A 24832-nucleotide genomic window follows, 5' to 3' on the forward strand; every position below is an offset into this window, starting at 1 on the left:
GTAATAAAAAGAAAGATGTGTGACAAGATACAGTCTGGTTACAATGGGAAAAGTAAGTGATGACATCATGTCTTCCCTGATCTCAGACTATCCTTGCTTAATCTTCTTTGTCACCTCTTTCCATCCATCACTCCTTTCCTAGTAACAGCTGGCACCTGTGCAAAGGCAAGTATCTTGATGTGTCCTTGATGTGCTGCTTGCATAAATGTAGAGAGTAATAAGCAAGTAAATACCAGTGAAAATAAAAAAGCAGAGCCGTGACCAAATATAGTGTTCAGCAGCTGCTGACTTAAAATATAAAATGAAATTGTTATCATGCAAACCCCCACAAATTTTCTGCTTACTCACAGGCTACTGAAAGCTCTGCACAGCAGCGTGAGCACCGCTGGTGTGGGCCATTTCCACAGGCCAGTTCAGCTGCAGGACTTTCAGGAAGTGGCATGACTTTTTGGTGAAAGAATGGTTCTATTATCTTCTGAAGGGTCACACAGCCACCCTTTGAAGCACGGCCATACTTAAGGCGACAGATTTTTGTAACTTCTTTACCCTCCTTTCTGTAGTATTAACTATTTTTTACTTATGTATTCAAGTTACTTGTTTGTTTATTCTTAAGCAACATGAATTTAGCTAAGAACAAAACTGCTGGAGGCTTTTGTATTAAGCATCTGTTCTTAAATAGCCACATTTAGCCTAATGCTCTTATTTTGCTGATAGAAACTAAGTTTAGAAACTGCTTTGCCACTGTTTTTTTTTTTTTGCCAGTGTGAGCTGTATTTCGAATGATGTTGAAAATCAAGCTGCAACTCTTTTGACAAATGGCTGATACATTTACTGATGCTATAATTCCTTAAACTGTGGTTACTATAACGTATTGTCCATGTAAAAACCACTACAATTAATTTAGTGTTCTTTAAAGAACTACAAAGCTGAAAAAATATGGAATATGGAGAATATATATATATTATATATAATACATCTTAACATTTTAGTCTGTTGACTTTTCTTTTAGAAAGAACCACAAAAGCTGCCTTGAATCCATGTATTGTCTATAGCAACATTAGCTTTAAAAAAAACCAAACCCCCAACCATTTCTGAGGAAGAATGCAGAGGAGAGTTTAACTGCCAGCTTGTATGCCAGACGTGGAAAACTGAATGTGAAAGAAGGGGATGGAGACATAGCCCTCAACTGTCTGTGGGCAACCAGAAAAATGAATACATTCTTTTCAGTTTCAGACTAGTTCTGCAGTACATCGACACCAGGATCGTAGAAAACTCAGAGAGAACAGAAGGCCAGATTTTCCAACCTCTTAATACCTTGCACTGGGACAGGTTAAGTAAAAGTATAGATTTTAATGAGGTACTAGAGAGAGTGGAAAGAAATCTGTATTATTAATTTCTCTGCTTCTGGGTGGGTGCCAAAATAAGGGAAGAACTGGACCTTTTAAAATTGATCCTATTTAAAACACTAGAATTTCTTTTTCTCCTAGTAGTTACTGAACTAATCTATATTATAATTGTTTAGGTTCCCTCTTGGATAATGCAGAATTATTGTTTTGGTCTGAAAGTTTCATCACTACATTTGATTTCTGATGGCAAACTAAGCCTTCTGCTCTTCCTTAGCAGCGTGGCCACTGCAGGCTAAAGTAGTTCTAACTGGTTGTAGGTATCTGAAGTTGTTGTAAATGTTTGAAGTCTTGTTGGTGTTACTCATTTATGATGCCACTGTGTCGCCGTAATGTAGATATTGTAACTTTCTCTTAAGCAGAAGGTGAAACCTTTGTACTCTTAATGGCTTAGGGAAAAAGCCCTATGAATATTTTCAGCAGCTACCATAAAAAGCACCCCTTATTTTTAACTGGAAACATATTCTGAGGCAAAGAGGAGTTAATATTTATATAGCAGGAGGGAATGAAAGATGAGTGATAATAATGTGCTGATGTACGGAAGACCTTGCTTCAGAGATGTGATAGATTGATTGCTTTCTGATAATATCAACTGGCATTTAAGTAGAAAGAAGAAAATTTGCACTTTTTATTACTGATGTTTCTCTTAATTCAATAAACAGCATTTCAAAAGAAAGACATGTTTTGTTAAGAGAACTAGAAATTTTAAAGAGCGAGACAGGCACACAAAACCCCAAATTCCATAATGCTGTCCTCTTACCATACGTAAGTGTTGCAGAAAAAAATCGTTACATGAGCTGTGTGCACCTACCTGAACAAATAAATTGTTTGTATTAAAGGCTGGGGTTTTTCATATTCATTCTGTAAATTAAATACCTCTCAGATTTCTGTATCCTACAGGAACTGGGTCGTGTAGGGGTTCACTGATATGATGTTACACACACAGATCCCCTGAGGACCTCAGTGATTTATCATGCTTGGCTTATATGAATGACTGTCAGAAACGTAACTTCCATTTTTCACCACACAAATGGACGAAGATGAATACTGTGGTTTTGTGGAAAGAAAACCCTGAACTTTAGAAGACCACAACAGTCAGAGGGAAACCTGAGGATGAAATGTTTAAATAGGAGCAAGAAGTCACACCAACTTTTATGACAGGAAAGACATTTTTGAAAGCCAGTTGTGTAATTTTTGTGGCTGCAGAAATGTGGAAACTAGAGGAAGGGTGGCACTTGCTAATGGCACTTGCTAGGAAAAGCCATGAACACCATGTGAGGTTCTATTCCCAAATTTCTAATTTGAAGGGACAAATAACAGACTGCACCTGTTTTAGTGCAGTTTGAGCTAAGAGAATAGCAGCCTTGAAGGAGTTTTAACTACAAATTTATATTACACAAACAGTAAAACCTTCTTATGTCACAACTTCCTGGGTAAATGACTTTCCCTTGGGTTTGCTGTATTTCCAATGCTCCCTGGAATAACAGATAGATAGTAATTAATTTTCTGGCATATGAAGTGCAGAACTGGCAGGAAAAGACTTTTAAAGAAAGAAGCTTGCTGTATAGACAGATTAATGCTAACGTGACAATTAAGTTGTGGTAGTGGTATGATTAACTGTAGAAACCAAAATTGAAGTAACAGTCCAGACATGACTGATGACTACTGGCACTCATAAGGAAGAGAAATACATGCTCTAGAGCACTTTGATGAAATGCCAAGAATAAACTGAGACTGTTTCTTTAAACATCACACTAAATGATACAGAAGCTACTGTTCACAAATTGCTTTTGTGCTGAAAGATACGTATGGCAGATGAACCCTGGGTATCCTGGAAACGCAGGCTAATTTAGACTGGTTTTTAAATATCTTAATCCATAAGTAATAGGATTCTGCCACAACTGCCTTTGAGCAGAGCTTTCCCAACAATTTTTCAATGGTTAAATGGCTCAAAGAAAAGTAACATAAGTGAATGCTCTGATTTACATAATATATTGGTCTGTATATTTTTGATACCTAAAGTAGGCTGGCAGCTGTTAGTCACTAAGTATTTGTGGAAGGAAATCCACCTCCAGTTTACTGGCAGTGACCAAGGATTTTAAAGATTGAATGGACTCGAAAACTTATCTATCTTCAGTGCCAATATTTAGCACAGCTCCTATTCAGACCGAGACAGTCTAACCATGGATGGAATGAAGAAATTTCACTGTCATATCTAACAACCAGTTTCATGATACTTTTCTAAGTATTTGCTGCCGATCTGTGGGTTTCTGTAACAGCTTTACATGGCATCTATTTTCTATTACCCTTGGGAAAACATTTTCTCATATTGGCAGATAATGTTAGACACCTACCCATACAAGCTTGAGGATGGTCATAAAGCAGTCTTCTAACAGTGAGGAACTATACTCAGAAACATACCATTTTCCTCTTATTAATGGTTGTCTGACTTAGCCTTTAAATTAGGGAAAACTGAATCAAATATTTGCTTATTGGTCTGTCTGTGTTCTTGAGTATTTTCAGTTCTTTTCTACTGAAGATGTTCCAAAATGCTCAGTGAGAGTATACCAGCAGGGTGGACACAGCTGTGTGCAAAAGGGTAGAAGAAACCTGACTGGATTTCAGACTAGAGGTGTCTGTCCTTGAAAGCCATAGAGAGATTACAGAGGGAGAAAAAGCAAAGGTAATTAGGTTGAAGGTTTATTATTGCCTAAGTTCATACACAGTAAAACTCCATCTAGAAAGACAAGGCATTAGCTTAACCAAACATTTAAAAATCTCCTCTGAATGACTGACTTGGGTTAAACTTGTTAGCTAGATGAGGCTAATGCAGTATCAGCCAGGGGTGAGAGCAGCGGTATTAAGAGTCTGTGTCCTGATTACAAGGTGAGACTGCAGGCTACCAGATACTGGAAGTCAAATTTTGCTCCTGCATGCTGCCAAGTCTTTTCATCCATCTTCATAAAAAAGGCAGTGGTATCGAATTGATATTGAACTGATCCTAAGGATTTAGTTAAGTTCAAAAAAACCACTCCCTCTCTCCTAAAGACAGAAGTGCTGGTTTACACATACAGAGATACTGACAGTGGTTTGACACTTTCATATTCAAACTGGAGTTCTAGGAAGGTAGGAATGCTTTGCTGTGATGCACAGAACATCCTATGTGGCAGATGTTGCCTTTGTTTCAGGGCATGAAATTGGCAATTCTGGCAGTTTTGCTATATGGATGCAAAAGTGGGCACTTCAGACGGGAATCATTTAAGCTCTGAATGTCTGACTCATAAGAAGATAATACAGCATGCTCAGATACTGATGTTTATAAATGGTATGAAGCATGGTGTTTTTATTAATGTCCTCTAAAATGCAACTAAAAATTTTCTGATTGAAAATGAGAGGAGATGGTCAGTAGGTAGGAAGATGGCTCGAGACAAGACCTAAAGCAATGGTTGGAGTGTTGCTGTTGGCACTTGCTAAGAAAGGTGGCACAAAGCAAAAGTGGAGAAGCATGTGGTAAAAGAAGTAAAGAATGGAAACAGCTTATCCATCGAATGAGTTTATCCAGTTGGTAACTTGACAACAATCTGGCATCCATAATATTAAACATCACACAAATGGGAAGTGGATTTTCAAGTATTTCAGAATTAAGAGGCCATCTAGCATCAAAAGGATACAATGAATTTATATATACTTATAAATACACACTTTCTACAAATTTATTATAAATTACCATAGTTATTGATCACAGAGTACAGTCAAACCTCTTCACTTTAAAGCTGTTCAGTCTACGTGTACTGGAGTTATAAGTGAGAACAACTTGAAGAAACAAGAGTTTATAAAATTTCTTTATAAGAGAACTTTTATTTAACAGTAAATTAGGCTGATAGGAGCAATGAATTCCAGTACTAACAGAGCCAAGTACCTGGTGTGTTCATGACTTGACTTCAGCTTCTTCCACTTGAGGTAGTGTATCCCAAACTGGTTTCTTAATGTGTTCAGGTATTCTCTCTATCTTAGTCTAAAAGGAAAGCAAAACAACCATTTATTACACCAACTAGCTAACATCTAACTACTTTGCTTTATTTACTCGTTTGAGATATGACTCAGATTAAAAATGCCACCTAGTGGCACTTCCAAGCAATACAGCCTTTTTACTGTGTAATACTTTAGAAAAACGTTCCTTCCAAATTACACCCATTTCCTCGGCTGACCTTCTAAAGATTTCAGTAGTTATTGGTATTTGCATAAGGACTAAAGTCTCATAAATTATCAAATTAATAATGTGGTGTGGAAACTTACCTTTTTTACTTCCATGGCAACCCCTTCAGGTAAGTTTCGTTGCACATACTCCAAGTAAACTGCAGCAGTACTGCTTGTCAGGTATTTTAACTAAAACAGAAGCAATGTTTTCTAATTAACTACTATTACTAATACTTCAAACAGAAAAAAAAACAAACCCAAAAGTTCGCTCAAGCTTCTTTTTAGCTCCTGTTATGGGGCCAAACATAAGAAAGGCAGTTTCCATGATATTGAACAGAGCTGGTTGTTGATCTGTACTCAACTCTAACGCAAGTATAAAGTAGTTACGTCCCTCCACAGAACTGCACATACTGCCTGGGATCATAGGCACTGATTATGATGGAAGTGGTCGTCTTAACATGGCAGGTATCAGCTGAAATTAATTACAGGTTACTGTAAATCCTGCAACTCCTGAGTTCCACTGATTTTTTAGTTTCTCCTGGTTCCCCTGAATTACTGATGTTTTAGTTTTCCTGGAAGGCAAACGTTGTGCTTATGGTCTGTGGGCAGCCATTTGTACTACACTAATGTCTGGGGACTTCAAGTCTCATTTTGGTAAGCACTGTGCAAGTGTACAGTAAGACACCCAGGAGCCACAAAATGCTGGCAGTAAACCTTTCTTCTAAGAAAGTCAACCACAGCTGCATTCTAAGCCATACAAATGTCTGTGTCATTGGCCACAGAACTTGTGGTTTGTCTATGCTTCCTTTCTTGCATTTCCTCCATGTAGTTTTAGTTTGCCACATGATGCTGCATAGGGCAAAAGTATGTCTGTTCAAAAACATCAAACAAACTCACAGAGAACATAACCCTTAGTGATTGGCAACAACAATGATTTAGATGCATCTTCTTCCCTTCCTGAGAAAGCTTCCATTCCACTGACTTTTCATAACACACATGAAGATAACCCTCAATTCTACCTTATTCTTTTAGTCACCCTTTCAGCTCTTAAGAAGATAGTCAAAACCAGCCTTTTAGTCCAAAAATGACATAGGCTGTGCATTCAGAATAACTTGTGTTACATTTGATGTACCTAAGTCAGCTGCTTTCCGATGTTCCCCTACACTCTCCTCCCCAACCCAAGTAAACAGGAAATTTGTTTTCACTTTTGAACTAACATCTAGTAACATCTTTGAATCGTGCACCCAGAACGCTTTTTTTTCCTTCTTTCTTACCTCCAAACACATGTAATGTGTTCTCATTTCATACTGAACTCGATGCTTCTTGTAAATATGTACAGACTTGAGAAGTGTAAATCGTTCTATCGTCTTTGGAGGTTTATCTCTGAACAAAGAAAAAGACAATTTCATGTTATATAAAGGATGATAATACAAGTTTATCTCAAAGATTATGCTGGAATCCCTCTTCTTATTTGACATTTACAAGATCTTCAAGGAAATATGAAACACTGTGGTATAGTTTGTTATTATAACTTACATGGGCATGATTAACACTCAGGTATTAAGCCAGCATTAGCTCAGGGAACCTACAGCACTGACAGCTTTATTTAGAGTACTGTCAATATCCTTTATGTAGTCCACTACAGCAGTGCTGAGTGCAGATCTGCTGCTGCTTTCTTACCACTGTACTGCCATCTAAGAAGCGTCAGATTTATAATCTGAGAAAAAACTGTCAAGATTACATCCATTTCTTAAAAAAAAAAAAGAGAAAATAATACTTCTAAGCACAGAACCTGAATTACAGTAGATGACATAAGAAGCATCTGACACCACATCACTCTACAGATCAGTTACTTACACTTTTTCAATAGAGATGCCAAGTTCTTTAGCTGCAAGCACTGCAAAATATTCATAGCTGTCCAACACAGCTTTATCGTGACCTTTAACTAAAATGGACAATCTCTTGTACAGTGTTTCTGGCTCATCTGAAATAGATACCTGCATTTTTAAAAAAGGACAAGAGTTACCACTGTATGTTCTCCTTAATTAATGCTCACACTGCCTGTTTCCTTAACCTGTGTGCCCCATTTGTAAAAGAGGAAAAACACCCCACAACCTGTTCAGCTGCTTATTGATCTAACAGAGGCTGACTGTATTACCTTGATTGGCAGGTCTTGCTCTTATCAGGGAAAGCAAAGTGTGAAGAGATAGCTAACATCTGAATATTTAGGTAAAATTTCTTCATCCAAAAAGGAATGCCAGACAAATATAAGGAGGACAACGCTAGCAAAGCCAAGAATGAAATTCATTGTTAAAGCAGGTCTGGAGCAGCAGTATTTGTATTTTGAATACCCCAAATACTTAAAAGTTTGCTTGGGTATGAAAAGTAACCAGAACATTATGGTCAACCACCAGAATTCTCACTTTACTAAGTTAGTTATAGGACTACCTTAAACATAGCAGGCTTCCCAAGGTGTATTATCCTTTATGTTTGGGCAAATACAAGTTTATGATTTTCAATCAGAACTTCGATTTCCGATGGCCTGGGCTCACTCATCATCTGAAGAGCCTTGATGTATCTAGAAGTACTGATTTTCCCACAGGTTTACTCCTAGGCAGTTCAGCACAGTAACTCCAGCCATGTGCCAGACACGGCAGGCAGCATCTAATGCTGCCTGTCAGATGTTTCTGAAGCCCTGGACAAAAGGCTACTAAGCTGCCACAGGTGCTGAACTGAGTGTGGCCAAAAAGCTGGTATTTCATAGTTATGGCTGCATACAGAAAGCAGAAAGTGACTAAGTGGGAACTGCGAGCTAAAGAATCTTGCCCAAAAAAACCTCGAAAGATCTCAAATGCCAGTAATCTAAATTATTTCTTTCTCTATGACAAATTTAACATCATTAAGACAGAACTTTAAAAACCTGTAAGAAAGGAATTCAAGTTTTTCTGCATGTTCTCTTCATAACTAAGACAATGTACAAAATACTGTGCTGCAAAACACTTACCAAAGGATTGGTCTTAGGTTCCTGTGTATCAACATGGGATCCAGCCAGCCGTGCTCCCATCAAGTTGGAGCTTCTAGAAATACAAGGCGAAAAGCATAAAATAAGTTGTTAAAGATGGAGTTACTTTTTTAGGGACTATGGAGGAGCAGTGAAAGAATGAGGGTCCTTTATACTTACGGAAGAAAATACTGCTTTTGCATAATTCTGCTTGCATAACCGACAGGAAAAGTTGATCCCTGTATAAAACAAATAAGTTATGCTGTGGGTTTTTCCCCCCAAACCAGAAAGTAGTCAGTTAATACAGGCTTATTAAAAATTACTTTTTTTGTACACCAAAGCACAGCACATCCTAAGCACTGATCTGGCAAAGTATGACATCTGCTCCATTGGAAAACACAGGAAAACAGGACCATGGAAATAAATTTCAGTATACAATAGCACCTAAAAAAGGAACACATTAAAGGCACAAAACCAGCATGCACTTACTAATGAGGCACCTGAATAGCAACCACAAAGCATATTTTCAACAGAAGAATGTATTTTTTTGTGGCATTAGATGTCATTTACTTTCATAGTAGAATATATATTAGTTTTGTCAAGTGACAAGCCTAAGTAGGACTTGTAAAAGCAATTGAAAACAGTATTCTAAAATGCAAAAATTCAACTTCTGAATTTAACTGGAAATTTTCCGTTTTTTCAGAAAAAAAGCTCCTTGTGATTTTGAACACTTGCTCTTCTGAAGAGAACATTTAAACAGAAATCCTTCTTAAAAGTTAATGAGTCATATTTAAAAGATAACATGATTTTTCTGTTTTAAAAAAGTAATACAGTTGTTAATCAAGATGTAACATTGCTATTTTTCATACTAGAATAACTGTTCCCTTCTGAACATTATGTGGCTTCTAGCTTCCTTCCACTAATTCTTCATTTGACAAAGTTACAGGCTACTGGGGAGGGAAGGGGGCAGGAAGGAACTTTCACTTGCCTAACAGAGCCTCAGGGCTGCAGCAGAATGCTGAAGCCAAATTATCTTCTTATTCTGCCCCTTGATACTCTTTTTTAAGAGGTGCTGGAGTCATAAAGAGAGAAGACAGATACCCTACCCAAAAGTTATACAGGCAACTGTCTAATCAAAACATCAGAAAACAGCCAGAATTTACACTTTTCTAAGTAATCTTTCTGTAGTTGCTCGTGGATGTGCATAACTGACTACATGATGCTACTAGGTCCCTAACCTTTTCCAGCATGCAGTATACACTCATTAGACACTAGCAGTGAATGAAGCTGTTTGCTGAAGTAATTCTGCCTCAGTCGCCACTTATCCTACAAATGCTGCTTCCAATAAGGAAGATGACCGCAGGAAGAGGGAGGACAGATTCCTGTTTACAAAGGTGACTGTTGTACAAATGCCTCCCCTTAGGCAACCCTTTCAAATCCAGATGTTCACAGAGAGCCACTGGTGTTACATTCTTTAAATGCATGTCACAATAAGCAACTTCAGGAGCACTGAATATTTGCCACTGTAGTTGATAATCATTCATAATGTTTCAAAGTTTTTATGTTGGGAACTACTTGAGCCTTAATACCTGAAACTACTGAAATACATCTGATAATTCTCTAATGACACCTAATAAAATAGAGGGACTCTTTACAAGAGCGTGTAGTGACAGGACAAGGGAGAATGGCTTCAAACTGAAAGAGGGTAGGTGTAGATTAGATATTAGAGAAAATTTCTTTTCTGTGAGGGTGGCGAGACACTGGAACAGGTTGCCCAGAGAAGCTGTGGCTGCCCCATCCCTGGAAGTGTTGAAGGCTAGGGTGGATGTGGCTTTGAGCAACCTGGTCTAATGGAAGGTGTCCCTGCCCATGGCAGGGGGTTGGAACTAGATAGTCTTTAAGGTCCCTTTCAACCCAGATCATTCTATGATAAAATTATGTTGATACTTGCATGTCAATTCTCTATCTCTGAAGTCCGAACAGTGCCTCCCTTCCATTCAACAGCAATATGAAACACAATAACCAGCACCTGACATCACTTCAGGAAGCAGACAGGCCTATAAGCATAGAAGATAGTATTCAGTGCAGCGCTTAAACTGTGTGTGCAAGTACATGGCACAAAACCAGACCTCAGATGACAAATGTAAGACTACTGACTGTAACCATAACTAACTTTTTTATCTGTTTTATTTTTTGTGTGTATGCAGCCTCTGTTATGTATTCTTTTACTACTAACTGCTTGACCTTGTAATAACGGATTAATTATTTGCATACAAAGATATGTGCACTCAAAGCATACTGTGCTATATGGCTTTGGATACAAAAAATTCCGTCTTCATGTAATAAAGATGAATCAAACAAAACATGATGAAGCAGTAGAGTCCTATCCCACAAGCTAAGCTCTCCAGCCTATCCAGTAGTCTGTGATTGTGCATGTTATTCCCACCACATGCCATCTCCGTTTGTTACTAATTACACAGGTATGCATCACGTCTAAAATTAAAGGGGCTCTGGGCAAATTTTGACTAACTGATACATTGAATACCTCAGGTAGTAAAGACGATGTTCAGCAGGCAGGAAAGTGCACTTTAACAGCTTCATTCTCTGATTTAAATACACTCGATGTGCTCTCGCTAATGGCCATCATAGAAGGTGGAAAAGACACTCAAAGTCTGCAGAATTCAATTTCCTGTGCGAACCAAGACCTTGCACAAAATTACACCTCTCCTAGCGCAAAATAGCCTTAACTTTGCTTGGCTGAGAGATTCTGAAGTATTCAGGGGGAGACAGAAGCCTGCAAGCTAAGCAAGTCCAGAATACAGTGCACACACAGAAGTGAATTTAAGCTTCAGAAAATGAACAGTAAACACCCAACATCGAATCTTCTCAATTTAAGAGAAATCAATCACTCTTCAGAAGTCAAAACCAGCAAGAAACATCGGCAGTGCAAAACATCTCCCTATTTTTTAACATTTTAACTTCCAAGATTTGAAACTTTTAAGACTAGAAATTGGCTTGGCACATGACCTCCAAACCCAAGAGATCTATTCCTCACCATCCCTTACACCCAGAGTAACTGCTGGAAAAAAAAGAAAAACCAGAACTGCAGGCAAGAGTTCTGAGGACCCATTAGGCGACGATGGCGTGCAGAGACATGGCCCCACGCTGTACAACCCCAACCCTCCCGCAGCCCAAAGGATAACATTTGCCATGTCCCCTTTTCCCACTCCCCTCAGGAATGAAGATGCCAAGGGAAAGGACGAGGAGGAGGAGAACGGGGCTCCCCCGTCCCCTCTCCCGCCACACGCCGCACCTGACAGAGCCGCCGCCACAGGCACCCGGCCGCCATCTTGTCTCCGCCCCGACCCGCCCCCCATCGCCCGGAAGGAGAAGCCCGGCCTCACGCACCACCCCCTTCCCGCAAGGGAAAGGCTCTGGCGACAGAACAGCGCTCCGGGGCGGGGACACGACTTGGGAGCTCGTTTGGCGCCAGGCGAGCTTCTAATTCGTCTCCCCGCCCCCGTCCCCGCCTCCCCCAGGCGCTGCCTCAGGGAACGACCGGCGGTGGAGCAGCTTCCCCTCGGCCGCTTCCCGCCAGCGGTGGCCCCGGTCCCCTCGCAGACACTGCCCGTCCTGTTCTCCAGGAATCCTTTGAAAAACCGATCACATGAACCCTAGTTTTCAACCTTTTCCCCTCCCTCTTAGAAATAGTTAAAAAAGGTATACAAGCCCGTTAGAGCAAAACCCAGCTAACTATATTTGACCGAACTATTAAAATTACTGGAAATGGCACAGAAACCCCTTTCTGTTAATAATATGACACAGGTTCTGATTGGTACCAAATATTTAAAGGGAGTGGGGAATAAACAAGTACTCATTCACTCCACTAAACCATCCTTAAATACACACAACCAGATAGGCATTAACCTGAAATTTAGCTTTGTGCAAGTCAAATGCCAGGAGCAGGAACCTGAAACCAGCATAGATCACAAGTTATATCAAATGTATATTTTTTTTATTTTGTTACTTCCTCTGCCACCTAAAATTACAGTTGGCTTTTTACACTAAAGCACCTAAAATATTTACACAACCATCTTCTAATAAAATAACAGTTAAATATTGAAAATAAGATTTTTCTCATAAAATATGCTTTCTGTATGTACAGGTTTTATCAAAGAGGACTAAGTCCAATATTGAACAGTCTTCCATCATCAACCATCAGCAAGAAAACAAGTTTTCTGAAATAAAACTATGTCCAACTTGTACAAATAGGCAGAACAGCATCTGTTTAACAACAGCCAATGCAACACTTAATAATGATGAAGTCAATGTTTGAGGCCTAAACCATGTACTGCTTAGGAAATGTACATTTCTTTTTTTTTTCCTTTATGAATAACTTCTTTGGTTATCATTGTTCTGCTATCTTTTTGGCTGTACAGCATCTGATTAATGTTACAGAACCAGGCATATATATGTGTGTGTGTATATATATATTTATAGATAAGTTTAGCACAGATCCTGTCCAACTGTTCCACTGTAGATACTTTAATAAAGAGCTGTTCTTCAGAATCAAGCCCATAAGTTTCTACTGTATTTCACGCTGTTCTTCAATCAGAATTCTGACTTCAAATATAATTTTGCTTAAACACACACTTTTTTCCCCACCATTAACAAGAGAATCTGAAAACACATCCATTTTCCAGTGTAGCAGCCTTTCTCAGAAAGATCCTTAGAAGTTCAGAATGATACAAGTTTGGGAGAGGGAGAGGAGATTCTGCTGGGCTGTTTCTAACACAGGCTCCTAAGAGCCAACACATTACTGCTCACAAAACCCTCCACTTTGCAAACCATGAAGACTTTACAACCTATGAGATTTCTTGTCAGTGGATGTAGCTGGTGGCACACAGCTGAGCACCCAGTGCACTGAGCCTGGGTTGCATATGGTCCCTGTAAAAGTAACACGTCACAGCACAGAACTGCTGGGGAGTGTCTGACTGACAGTTCAAGGAAGAAAGAAAAGCTGCCTGATTTCCTGAAACTCAAGGGTACACTAACTGAGAATGTCATCCCTTATGCGGTAGAGGGAGTGAAATTTCACCCACTGTCAAAAGCAACTCAAAGAACCTCTGGAACAACCCCCAAAACACTAAAAAAACCATTTACATAGGAACTTCATTAATGAGAAACTGAGAAGTTATTCTCATTCTCCTAAAGAGTTGTTCTTTAGCATCAGAGCATTTGACCTTAAGTAGAAACTTGAGGTCGTTTGGCTTCACATATTTGGCTCTGACAGAGAAGGTACCTCTCTCTGTCAGTGGGTCCCACTGTTCTTGAACTTGTGTGGTCCAGTACTCCTATAAAAGTGCCATAATTTGCTCTCATTTTGCATAGTTAAACAAGGAAGAAAGACAGTAGAAAATAAGACCTACCATCTCTCAGATTCTGCTAAAGGTATTAGGAATGTGGCAAAAAAACCCCAATAAAACAAAACCCAACCCATAAAAAAACCCCAAACAATGCTAAAACCTGGAAGATCTGAAATCAGTCTTATAAAACATTTTATAAAGTTAGCAATACTCCTCTACTGTGCAAAATTCACAAGAAAATCAGTGCTGCTACCTGTGAAAGCTCTACAATCAGCATTCATATTCTGGAATTAAAGGTCCACTCAACCTAACTCCAATTCTTCCTCAATTCTTTTATTCTCCAAGGTACAATTCTTTTGATATCCTATTTACTCAGAGAACCAAATCTAAATTTATATAAACGCTGTCAGGCATCCAGCAGGTAGATCTGAACCTAAGGGAGGAGAAATGGTAATTAAACAGCAACATCAACTCACCTTTGCAGTATGTTTTACTGAATAAACAATATTTGAATTTGTTGTCATGAGGACTGAAAATGGCACAAGATTAACATGTTATACCTGGAATTAATAACTAAATACGTGCTGAAGGCATATACTCCCATCAGTCTCTGTTCCATGGGCAAGAATCCTGCACTGCTCAAGCACAGACTCCTCTAAAACCACTGAGATGGCTATTCCACAGTGTGATTTATTGTCACAGCACAGTATTTTCAGTGCAATCTGATTACCAAGGCAGTTCCTGATTCAGTGTTCCCATCAGATGATGTGAACCACAGTACAATCATTTTCTTTCTTCAGTCCTTGAATTAGGTCATTTTAAAATCAGAAGATCAAAACCTTGCTAAAATAGAAGGTCTAAAATGTCCTCTGTAAACAAGACAGAACTGAAAATGTACTGCAATTACAGATGATGCAGTCACTCCTATAACTATTTCACAGTTAAATCAGATTTTTTCCCCCTCCATCTCCCTTAAAATGACAGCACAAAGAATGTAATCATATCTTTAAGAGAGATGACATTTAGTCTCTAGAAGATGCTGGAAATGATCCAATATAGGCAAAAAAAAATGTTTCATCAGAAGTGTGTGAAGTTTATTCTTGCAACTGGGGTAAAATGAAACTTGGAAGAGTTAAAGACTTAAAGATTCTACTGGGACCATCTGGAGGGAACTGACAGCAGAACCACAAACTTCTGTAATTAGTGGCCTTGGAAGTTATCAGCAAGAAGAGCTCAGATAAAAACACCTTATAAGAATATTTGTACCAATTATTTATTTCTTCCCCCAAAACACAATTTAATAAAAAAAAAGGGAAAAAAGCAGATTTTTTTTTTTCTAGACCTGGATAAAAGAATTATCATTTTCAACAGGTAGTTTACAATCAGTGGGGAATAAACAAGCAGTCCAGGTTTCCTGATTGATCCATTCAGGGTGTGCTCAGTAGCTGTCTATCAAACAACTTTATTTACAACTCAGCATCATCCTGCAGTAGATCTGGATCTTCATCATCCAATAAAAGGTCAGCATCCATGACTTCGTTCTCTTCCATGACATCACCCAGATCCGGAACAACATCGTCATCAATGTCACCAACATTTTCAACATGTTTAACCAAACCCATGTGATCCAGGGGGATCAAACTATGCCCAGCTGGCCCAGTAGTTCTTGCAATAGTGGCTGCCATTTCTGCTGCCACAGCAGCTTTCTGAGCCTTCTGCCTTTGCTGTTCTTCTTGTTGTCTGTGAGTCTTCATATGAGCATTGCGGCTTTTGATTTTGAAAAATACCCTAAATTTTAAAAGAAAAAAAAGAAATCAGATAAAAACGCATTGCTTTTGATGAAGTGAGCCAAAAAAGACTCAACAACCTATCAGTACATTTGCTTCCTTGTCCTGAAATAGAAGTCAGTGAAGCCTGCAATGCCATGGTGCGAATTTTCACGGACAGACTACCAGATTTATACATCCTGATGGTATCAAAATGGCCTGCTCTGACTCTGCCAGAGGTAGTTTGTAACTCCCACACTTACTTCAGTATCCGTGCACAGCCTAATCCTCCCTGTATTGGTTTTACAACAGTCCTGCACAGGATGGAAAAAGTGAAGGAATACCACATGAGGATGGACAATGCACAGCAACACAGAGAAAGCTGCGCACTGTCACATCCAAGCCTGTGATGAAGCAGAAAGCTGGACTGTCAGATATACAAATTCTAGCAGATAAATGGATTCAGGAAAATAGGAGTAAATACTGCAGGGGTATCACATCCAAAATGTCATGCAAACTCATCTCTGATAGTTTTGGTAAGAGCACTTTATCATCTAGGGGGAGAACTTCTTTTGAGACCATCAGAGTGATGGTCTCAGGGTTTGTTCACAGCACTATTGATCTGGAATCTAAACAGGCAAATGTGATGCAATACTGCAGACACTCAACTTACTTGCCACACTCCTTGCAAGGAAAAATTGTTGTTGGGTCGGTCTCACCGCTTGTTGTGCTGTGGGCAGGTGAACTCTTGATGGAGCAGTATCCGCTCTGCGTACCAGATTTCTGCTTAGTGCCTGGAACGGTGCATTGTGTTTTCGTCACCTGATTCGTACCTCCATGAATGCGAGCATGGCCATTTAGGGCTTGTCGGGAACTGAACACCTGACGGGGGGTTGTTGGGTGGAGGGAAGAAAAGAAAAACCAACAAAAAAATAAACCCCAAGAATCACAAGACAATACTGGAACAGAAACTGCAGAAAGTAGGATGCTGAATGCACATCACAACAACTGTACACATCTAATGTGCACGATCCCACTAAAGAAACACAGTCATAATAAAACAAAGCAGTGAGCTATCCTATTATTTCAGTTGTGTAACGTAATTGGAGCTGTTACCATATAGTAATTCTAACTGATGCATCATCTCAGGATTCAATTTTCTGTACAGATCCAACTGCTTATATTTGGTGAGGTGGGAATTAAAAGTCAAGAATTAAAAGCAGTCAAAATATTTGTAATATCTTTGTAATACAGAGAAATTCAGGAGATATCACTGCCCAGGAGTAGTCTAAATCCACATCTCAAAAATCACAATTCACTAGTTTACACGCACCACCCCTCCCCCCTCCTTAAATATACCAAACAGACTCACAGCGCCACAGTTTGGCATTTTACAGATGAAGGAGGACGAAGAAAGTGGAAGACCCTGAAGAGCAGGCAGATCTATGGGTCCAACAAGAGGGATAGCGGGTGGGTCAGGAGTCTTTTGCATTTCCCTTTCTTCCTTTCTGTCTTCTTCAATCTCCTCATCTTCTTCTAACACTTCCTCTTCTCCACTTGTCTGAAAAAGACAGTGCACTTAACAAATACTAGAAATATGGTCAAAGACAGCACTGGATAGTACGACATATACAGTTCTGAACAGCAGGCTTTTTAATCAAGTCTGCTTCCCAGTTTCAGTATTTCCTCCCATCCTGAATGAACTTCTGGTCTTGCTGGAACTACCACCACTTAACGGATAAGCTATAGCACATGAAGCTTATCTGCAGTGCTCAAAACACCCTCCATCTGTATTATGGAGCTGTAGCTCCAAAGATCTACAGATGCAGTACTCTCCTGCCATTAGAAAGGCAATGTACACTGCACTTGTAGCCAAGTTACTTAATAAACCAAAAAAAAAAAATCTAACTCACAAACCAACACATCTCAAGTGGTATTTGTACTAGAATGTTAGAGCAGCTTTTAGGAGCAGACATGGGCACAGGCATAATTTAAAGAGGTTTACCTGCTGGACTACAGTTAGATAATGGACTTTTATCTTGTTACAGTCCAGGAACACAGATCTTGGTGCAGCTGAGGTCACAAAATGTTTATACAGAATGTAATTTAGCATTATGGAAAAATTTTGCTTGGAAGATACCTATGTCACCTACTTCAACCTCCTCCTCAACACAGTACAAACAAAAATTATCAAGTGTTAAACTTTCTCATATTCTTTTAGACTTACCAGGCATTCATCTCTTTTTTTCTCTAAACGTGTTCTGTGTTTCCGTCCCAAACGCAAGATTTTCTTCCAGGTATAGTAGTATTCCACACATTGTGCAACTGTCTTAGACTTAACCTGTAGTTGAGTAATACAGAAATAGTCCAATCTCAATTTTTTTCCTTTCATTTAACACTATTTGAGAATATATTCCAAGAGGCTGGCTTTATTACTCAAACATTCAAATGGAGCAAAAAAAAAAAAAAAAGGCAGTTTGACTACAACAGGAATGCTCTTGTAGAATAGGTTTTTTCAGAGTTTTTTTTCAGTCAAATTTGTGTTGACTTTTTCAGCTTCAGCAGATTTCTCTGGGATTCTCTAGACTCCAGCCAGAAAATGACTCAGAATATACTTTTGTAGCTCAAGTGTACAATACAACTGAGAAATCTAGGAATTAAGATTTGATTTGCATAAACCCACATGTTTTTCAACATCGGAGCTAAGAAGTAGGGTATTGTGCCCTGAGATGTGTACACCTTGCCTTTTCTGCTTTGTGGCAGAACATGAAAACTAAGCCCAAACATGTTCTCTCTTTATTAACAGGTTTCAACCCTTTCTGGCACCAGGCTCCATGCCAGGGACTCGGGTACCTTGTAACAAACTGCCAGAGAACACCAAGATGATAATGGAGAACCATAGTTATCCCACACGTAGAATGCCATGATTTGGACTTCAAGTGTGGAAACTTTTACATGTAATAACAAAAGGAACAGTTTTTATTTATTTGTAACTGTTTTTTACTGGTACTTATTGCGTAGGTACGTCCAGTGAATAAACCACTCTTGTAACCTCTGCTGGCTCTACGCCTGCAATAAGCTGGTCTGACACTGGAGGGAAAACAAAGAGGAACAGAACACAGCAAAAGGAAAAAAAACCCCAACAATTGACAGAACAGAAATAACCTTACCATTTTCTGTACATATATGAAATCTTTGCTGTAGGTGGACAGTGCCTCTTTGAACAGCCTCCTTTCTTGATGCGTCCATTTGTCAGAACCTAAAAAAAAAAAGTTAATTCATTATAAATGATAAAAACTCACCACCTTTATGTTGATGTAGCATTTGAAACAAAAACTGGGAAGCCTCAAGCACATGCTACTGAGAGCTGCTACCCAAATACAAGTATGGGTGTACTGACTCAAACCTCTAGCCCATCTAACCAGTATTCAGTCTCCAGCAGTAATCACAGATGGTTGCCTAGGAAACAGTAAGATCAGGGCAAGCAAACACAATGCCTCTCCCTAATTTTTCTTAACCTCTGACCACTTTTGGTGCAGGGGATTTCCTGAGTCTGGTGCAATGTGCTTATTTAGTAACTACCCTTGTAAGTGCTGAGCCACTCTTCCTTTCAACTGATTAAAATTCTTGCACTCAAAACATCCTTTGCTGAAGAGTTTCACAAATATGTAGACCATCTGCATGAAGACCCATCTCCTTTTTCTTTGTTTCTTGGCTCCCAGTAGCTTCACTGGATGACCCTTTGTTCTTCAGCAGGAGAATAAAATGAACCCAAACTCGACCATCATCTCCATGCTATTCAAGATTCCACGCCCTTTCTGTCACTCCCAAACCTTTGATCATTACCGGTGTCCCTCTTTGAACCTTTCCAGTACTAAAACATTCCTTATAGAGATGACAGCACCAGAAAGGCACACAAAAGTCTATATATGAGCAACCTTCCGACTTTCACAGTGGCACCATGTTCTCTATTCTCTTAATGTTTGACCTTAGCTTTTGTAAAATACAGAGCTGATGCTTTCTTAGAACTAGCATTATAATCCCAAACTGTCATTCTAACTTGAGAAGTATCACCACAGAACTCATAATTTCCTGTGTAAAGCTTGTATTGTTTATTCCCATATATGCCACTTTACATTTGACTACACAGAAGTTCATCTATCATTTTGTTCTCCAGACAACTCTTACAAGATCCTTTTGCAGCTCTCCACTTGCATGGCTTGAGGTAAGACACTTAAAACCTCTGTGACAGGGGTCACAAGTACGTAGAGATTGTAGCAATGTACAATATGCAAAAAGTATTTTCTGATCATTTAATGGAAGCTGTATATAAAATTTCTAAATAATGTTATTCTGTGTTTGCTCCACCAGCCTAACTGCCCATGAAAATGTGAAATCAACATTTAAATTGAAATGAATTTATGCTTCCTCAGTATTAAACAGAAGGAACACAGGATTGCTCTGCTGCATCAAAGCAGTGTTCTGTTTGTTAAGAGTGGGCAGCATTACATATATTAAAGGAAGGATATGCAAGAAGCCATAATGTGGACACCTCTGAAATGACTTACACTATGAGAAGATTCTACTTTAGCCTGAGAGTTTCTGAAACATCTATAACTTTTATGAAAAGAAATCCCTAATATTTCTGTCAACGTTACCATTCTCCATAGAAATGCTTGCCTCTGCACTTATTTCCATTAACTTGGACTTGACACCACACATGGTATTGAACTCTACACGTTACTTATGTCTATAAAAAATATATAGATTTTATTAACTACAAATGTTTTGCTTTTCGGCATCAGCTCCCAAGCTTACAAGTTCAGAGCAGGTATCTCACTGCTCCTTTATATGCTGAAAACTACAAAATTAACTTTTCTGCAGCCTGTTTTATGTAGGCTTTTCCAGCACTGGATATAAGCATGCATTAGTTATTTCCACAGAGATTTACACTTAAAGCTCTCTTAAGCATCAGAGAAAGGCACTGGCTTCAAGCCACAAGTTTAACTTATTCTATTATCATCCAAAGATCTTTCTGCTGACACACTGCCTCTTTCCATCTTTCCCACCCTGAACCAGTGTCATTCCCTTCTTACGCAACTTGTCAGTCATTTGCATTTACCCTCACTTTGGACAGGGGTAAATGCACTGATTAAGTCCAGGGGGCTGCTCTATTATGCCAAAACATAATTTTTAAAAGGATAACAACACCAAAGGAGGATTTTTTTCTAGTCATGCTGCTCTCTCCTGTCTCTACCCCACCCTCCTAAAAAAACAACACAATAAAAATAATAACACAGAATCATTTCCATGAACTAATTTTATTGGACACCTATGGAGGATTTGGGCCTTACAGACTTTCCCCAATAGCTGTGGTATTAGCAGAGACCCTTATAAGATTATGCGGGTTAATTGGAAGTAACCTAATTAATAGAATAAATCCTGTGTAGGAAAAGAAACAGAAGAAAAGCTGTTTTTAACTCTGGTTGCTGGGAAACCACTTTTGCTCTTGTTAGCTTGAGGGAGATATAGAGAACATGCATAGAGAGAGATCTGCAATGCAGCAAAAAAGAATTTTGGGCTTCGGAATACAGATAAAATTTTAAAGCTGATCTTTATGTTTAGACATTTATTCTGTATTTTCTTTTACCTGCCATATTGTTTTTGCACTGATTAATCGGTAATAAATATCTTCTACTAATCTGTGCACTTTGGACCCAACTTGTGGGTTTCAAGGGGGCTACACATACACCTAGGCAGCCCCACTGACAGTGGGCTCAAATCCACTACATCCAGCATACACTGGGTCTGATCCACACCCTACTGCAGTACCTACAAAAAGCTTCCAGACTGCTTGAAGTGCCTTATTTCAGAGACCATCTCTCCTGCAGTTCTCACTGCAGAACTTCAGACCTGAGAAATTCCACTGCTCAGATGAGAACAATGCAAGTGTTTGCAGCAGTGATTAGATACACGTTCCCTCTGTCTTCCCTGAAACACCATCCTGACAGACGGCCAAGTGTTAGGACAGAGAGATTAGGGTGTTCGTCCAAGCAGCCCTGGGTCAGCATAACCAGCTCTCTAGGCACACAACAGAAAATCCTCAAGTTTTACAGCTTGCTTCCCTCACAAGCCAACAGGTTTCCAAGGTGAGCTATTTGTTTGTACCCTCATTTGAGGGCAATGCTAAGGATGAGTTCGGATATTTATTGTTTGTGGTATCAGTAATTCTCATGAGTTAGTGCCATGCTCTGTTTCAGTATATTCCAACTTTAAATGTGGGAGGCCCAAGAGCTGTGATTTCCACAAGTCAACCCAAACAAATACCACTTGAAGTTATATTAAAGCTATTCATGCACTAGATTGTCAGCCTCAAGTGGCTGATTACAAACCCCAAATAAACTGTTATTCAAGAGCTGCTGCATGGTGCTTGAGTGATGCTGTCATATAATATAAGTTGCAATCACACGCAAGAGCATTAGAAAGTAATGCTTTGACTTGTTATTTTACGGTTCTTAAATCCAGATCGGTGATATTTTGTTTCATGCTGTGATAAGTACAATCAAACTTTCTTTCCTGCTTAAGAAATGGTGATATGCTGGTGTCCACAGGTCTCAGTGCTAGTTAACAAGCATTAGCGTCATCTTACATTAAAGATTAAAAAAAACAGTATCTCCTAGCTCCTGCCTGGATCCCAGTAAAACACTTTCTGAAACTACTGTGAAGTTGTTTCAGTAAAGACTGTTGGGTCCTTTGCCACACAGGCAGAAATTTCTTATCTGCTTTGCTAATTAGACTGTTCACTGAGGAGGAGGTTACTGGGATATTTCCTCATCTTCCTGCTCTCATGCCTTGAACTGTCTCACACGTATGATTTAGCATCATCTCTTCAGACAAGAGACCCTGGTCAAAGTTCCTGCCTGATGTTCTCCTCCATCCACCCACATGCCCACCCTTTTGACTGCAACAGAGTTGTTATCAAAGGCACTGGGCATCTCCCTCAGACAAAACTCTAAACCTGATGTTCGCATTTATTCGTTATCATTATGAGCTGCCATCAAATGTGTTTCTGTCCTTGTTCTCAGGCCAAGGGGTTAAGGATTTGCTTTACAAAAGATCTCCTGTTACTTGTGAGCCTTTCCAATGGGCTGCTACAGCCAGGAAGTAGCTTGCTTCTATAATTATTATGTCGTACAATGACTGTAACTGGAAATCAGTACGTGAGCTTGGACACTGTGATTGACTGACCACCAGAAGACAAACCAGAAGGTTTGTTTCCCATTGAGCCTAAACTGGAGATGAAGTCTTAACTGTCTTACGTAAAACCCTATTCTGTGTCTAAGCAGTTGTTAGCCACTACAAAGCATTAAGGACTAAAAGAGAGGGCTACAGAGGAGAGACATTTGCCATCTATGTTCAGGTGACATGACTTAAGCCCCATGGCTTAACATCACATCGTGTATTTCACGGAGGGCACTTCTGCTTCATCATCCCAATATACTTCTTGCTAGGTCTGCAAAAGAAGTCACCAACACAGACTTATTTTGATTAGACCCACAAAAAGAGAGGTTCTGTAAGCAGCACTCAGTAGTAGGAGTTACACCACTGCCTCTTTGGAAGGATGCTCATAATCATCGTATTCATTGATTGTGCACCATCACCTCAGAGAAGGCAGGCAGATGATGGAAGATGTTTATATACCACACAATTAAGACCTTACTGATAGTAAATTATAAATTACAAATAGCAGCAGTTTTAAAAGGAGATCACATTTCAGTTTAAGAGAAAAAGAATCACTTGAGGCAGTTTTAAATCCATAGAATTTTACACAGCAACATGGATGCAAATTTTCTGTATATTTTCAGTCATGTAAAAAACTGCTAAACTTGTGACAAAAGGCTCTGGAAATACCCCTCGACGCTGTCCACATCACCTCTCCATTAGATGCTGCCATCCCTGCAGCAGACAGCAGAGAGTGCAGTGTGATCCCATGCTCCAGCCTGGCATGCCAGGCTTGGGCTCTGTATACCAGCAGACAGAGAGATCACAAGGAAACCTACCGGCGTAGTGGTAATTTGCCAAAGGATGACACTTCAATCTCACTGGCTTTCGCAACAGCAGCTTTTCAAGAGCAACCTAAATGAAAAAGCAGGGAAAAACAGAATTAGCAAATGCAATCGGCTGCTGCATAAAACTGCATTTAGAAGACTATTTCGTACAAGGATACGAATTAATTTTCTCTCTTTTCTCTTTTCTGTCATACAAAATCACATCAAATTACTCACAGCCCATTAACACTGTACCTCACAAAAGAGCACCTAATGTGCACCTGCCTTGCCTTAATTAGCAGAAAACTGGCTATTACTTAGCAACTTCCAGCTCTTCCCTGCCTTCTGCTTGCCACATACAAATAGTTTATTGTGTTTGACTTGATAGTCTTAATTGACACTAATATTTAATGGTTGGTTTGACAGCATTAATATAGCATGAAGTCTTTTAGAATACCTGTTTAGGTCAACATCTGTCGGGAATGACAGCAAGTATAGCTAATCCTCCTTCAGAGCAGAGAAATAGATGATTTGTGGATCCCTAAAATTTTTCCCCTGACAATTCAGACTCCCTGTAAAGCAAATTCCACATCCTGACAGTAAGTTCAGTCACCTGACTCAGACCGCTCAGATACAGCTAACAGAGCCTAAGGAAATTGGGACACAAGCTAAAACCCACTGTATTGGACAATACTGTGAGATCATTCCAGCCCTGTGTTCTGTTGCATTTTGTTTTAAATTGGTTTTCCAGGAACTGGTGCAAGGGCCTTGTCTTTCTCAACGTTGGGGAAAATGGATGTTTTGCCCTAGTTAATAACATTCCCATCACTAAACTAATGCAAATATTTGAAATGCATTATTTATATAAGAACTGTGTGCAATTACCTCACGGTTCTGAACAAATAAGTAGATGTGACTGCTGCTACAAAAAAAGGTTTTTCTAAGGGCTAGAGGAGGACTAAGCTCTCTGTGACCAAGTATAAAGCCTGTGAAATATCAGGGCTGGAGCAAGCACTGGGAGACATTCAAAGCTCCAAGGCTATAAACTAAG

The 24832-nt window shown here is 39.4% G+C and overlaps 2 protein-coding genes across 9 annotated transcripts in view; both read right to left on the reverse strand.

The window, feature by feature from the left end:
* Positions 1–5241: 5241 nt before the first annotated feature.
* On the reverse strand, positions 5242–12184 carry MRPS10 (mitochondrial ribosomal protein S10). The gene is made up of 7 exons (XM_064648330.1): positions 11915–12184; positions 8782–8840; positions 8605–8677; positions 7458–7597; positions 6875–6983; positions 5700–5789; positions 5242–5418 (listed from the first exon to the last, which is right to left on the reverse strand). The coding sequence occupies exons 1-7, from the start codon at positions 11948–11950 to the stop codon at positions 5332–5334; spliced, it is 594 nt and encodes a 197-aa protein (XP_064504400.1). The 5' UTR covers positions 11951–12184; the 3' UTR covers positions 5242–5331.
* Positions 12185–12594: 410 nt separating this feature from the next.
* TRERF1 (transcriptional regulating factor 1) overlaps positions 12595–24832 on the reverse strand; it is a 102239-nt gene continuing 90001 nt past the window's right edge. For all 8 annotated transcript variants that reach the window (XM_064648327.1, XM_064648325.1, XM_064648326.1 and 5 more), the window contains 6 exons: positions 23794–23869; positions 18904–18992; positions 17961–18074; positions 17106–17294; positions 16407–16615; positions 12595–15755 (listed from right to left, as the gene is read on the reverse strand). In XM_064648327.1, the coding sequence (XP_064504397.1) occupies positions 15434–15755; positions 16407–16615; positions 17106–17294; positions 17961–18074; positions 18904–18992; positions 23794–23869 (999 nt within the window). In that variant the 3' untranslated portion in view covers positions 12595–15433. The remainder of the gene's footprint in view (positions 15756–16406; positions 16616–17105; positions 17295–17960; positions 18075–18903; positions 18993–23793; positions 23870–24832) is intronic.

The sequence above is a fragment of the Pseudopipra pipra genome, chromosome 3, assembly GCF_036250125.1.
Source record: "Pseudopipra pipra isolate bDixPip1 chromosome 3, bDixPip1.hap1, whole genome shotgun sequence".
Taxonomy (NCBI): Eukaryota; Metazoa; Chordata; class Aves; order Passeriformes; family Pipridae; genus Pseudopipra; species Pseudopipra pipra.

Coding starts and splice junctions, on each gene's coding strand:
- MRPS10 (XM_064648330.1), bottom strand. CDS start 11,950: ATGGCGGCCGGGTGCCTGTGGCGGCGGCTCTGTCAG. Junction 7,598..8,604: donor AACCTAAGACCAATCCTTTG/GTAAGTGTTTTG, acceptor TTAAAAATGCAG/GTATCTATTTCAGATGAGCC. Junction 6,984..7,457: donor GGCATCTCTATTGAAAAAGT/GTAAGTAACTGA, acceptor TTCTTTGTTCAG/AGATAAACCTCCAAAGACGA.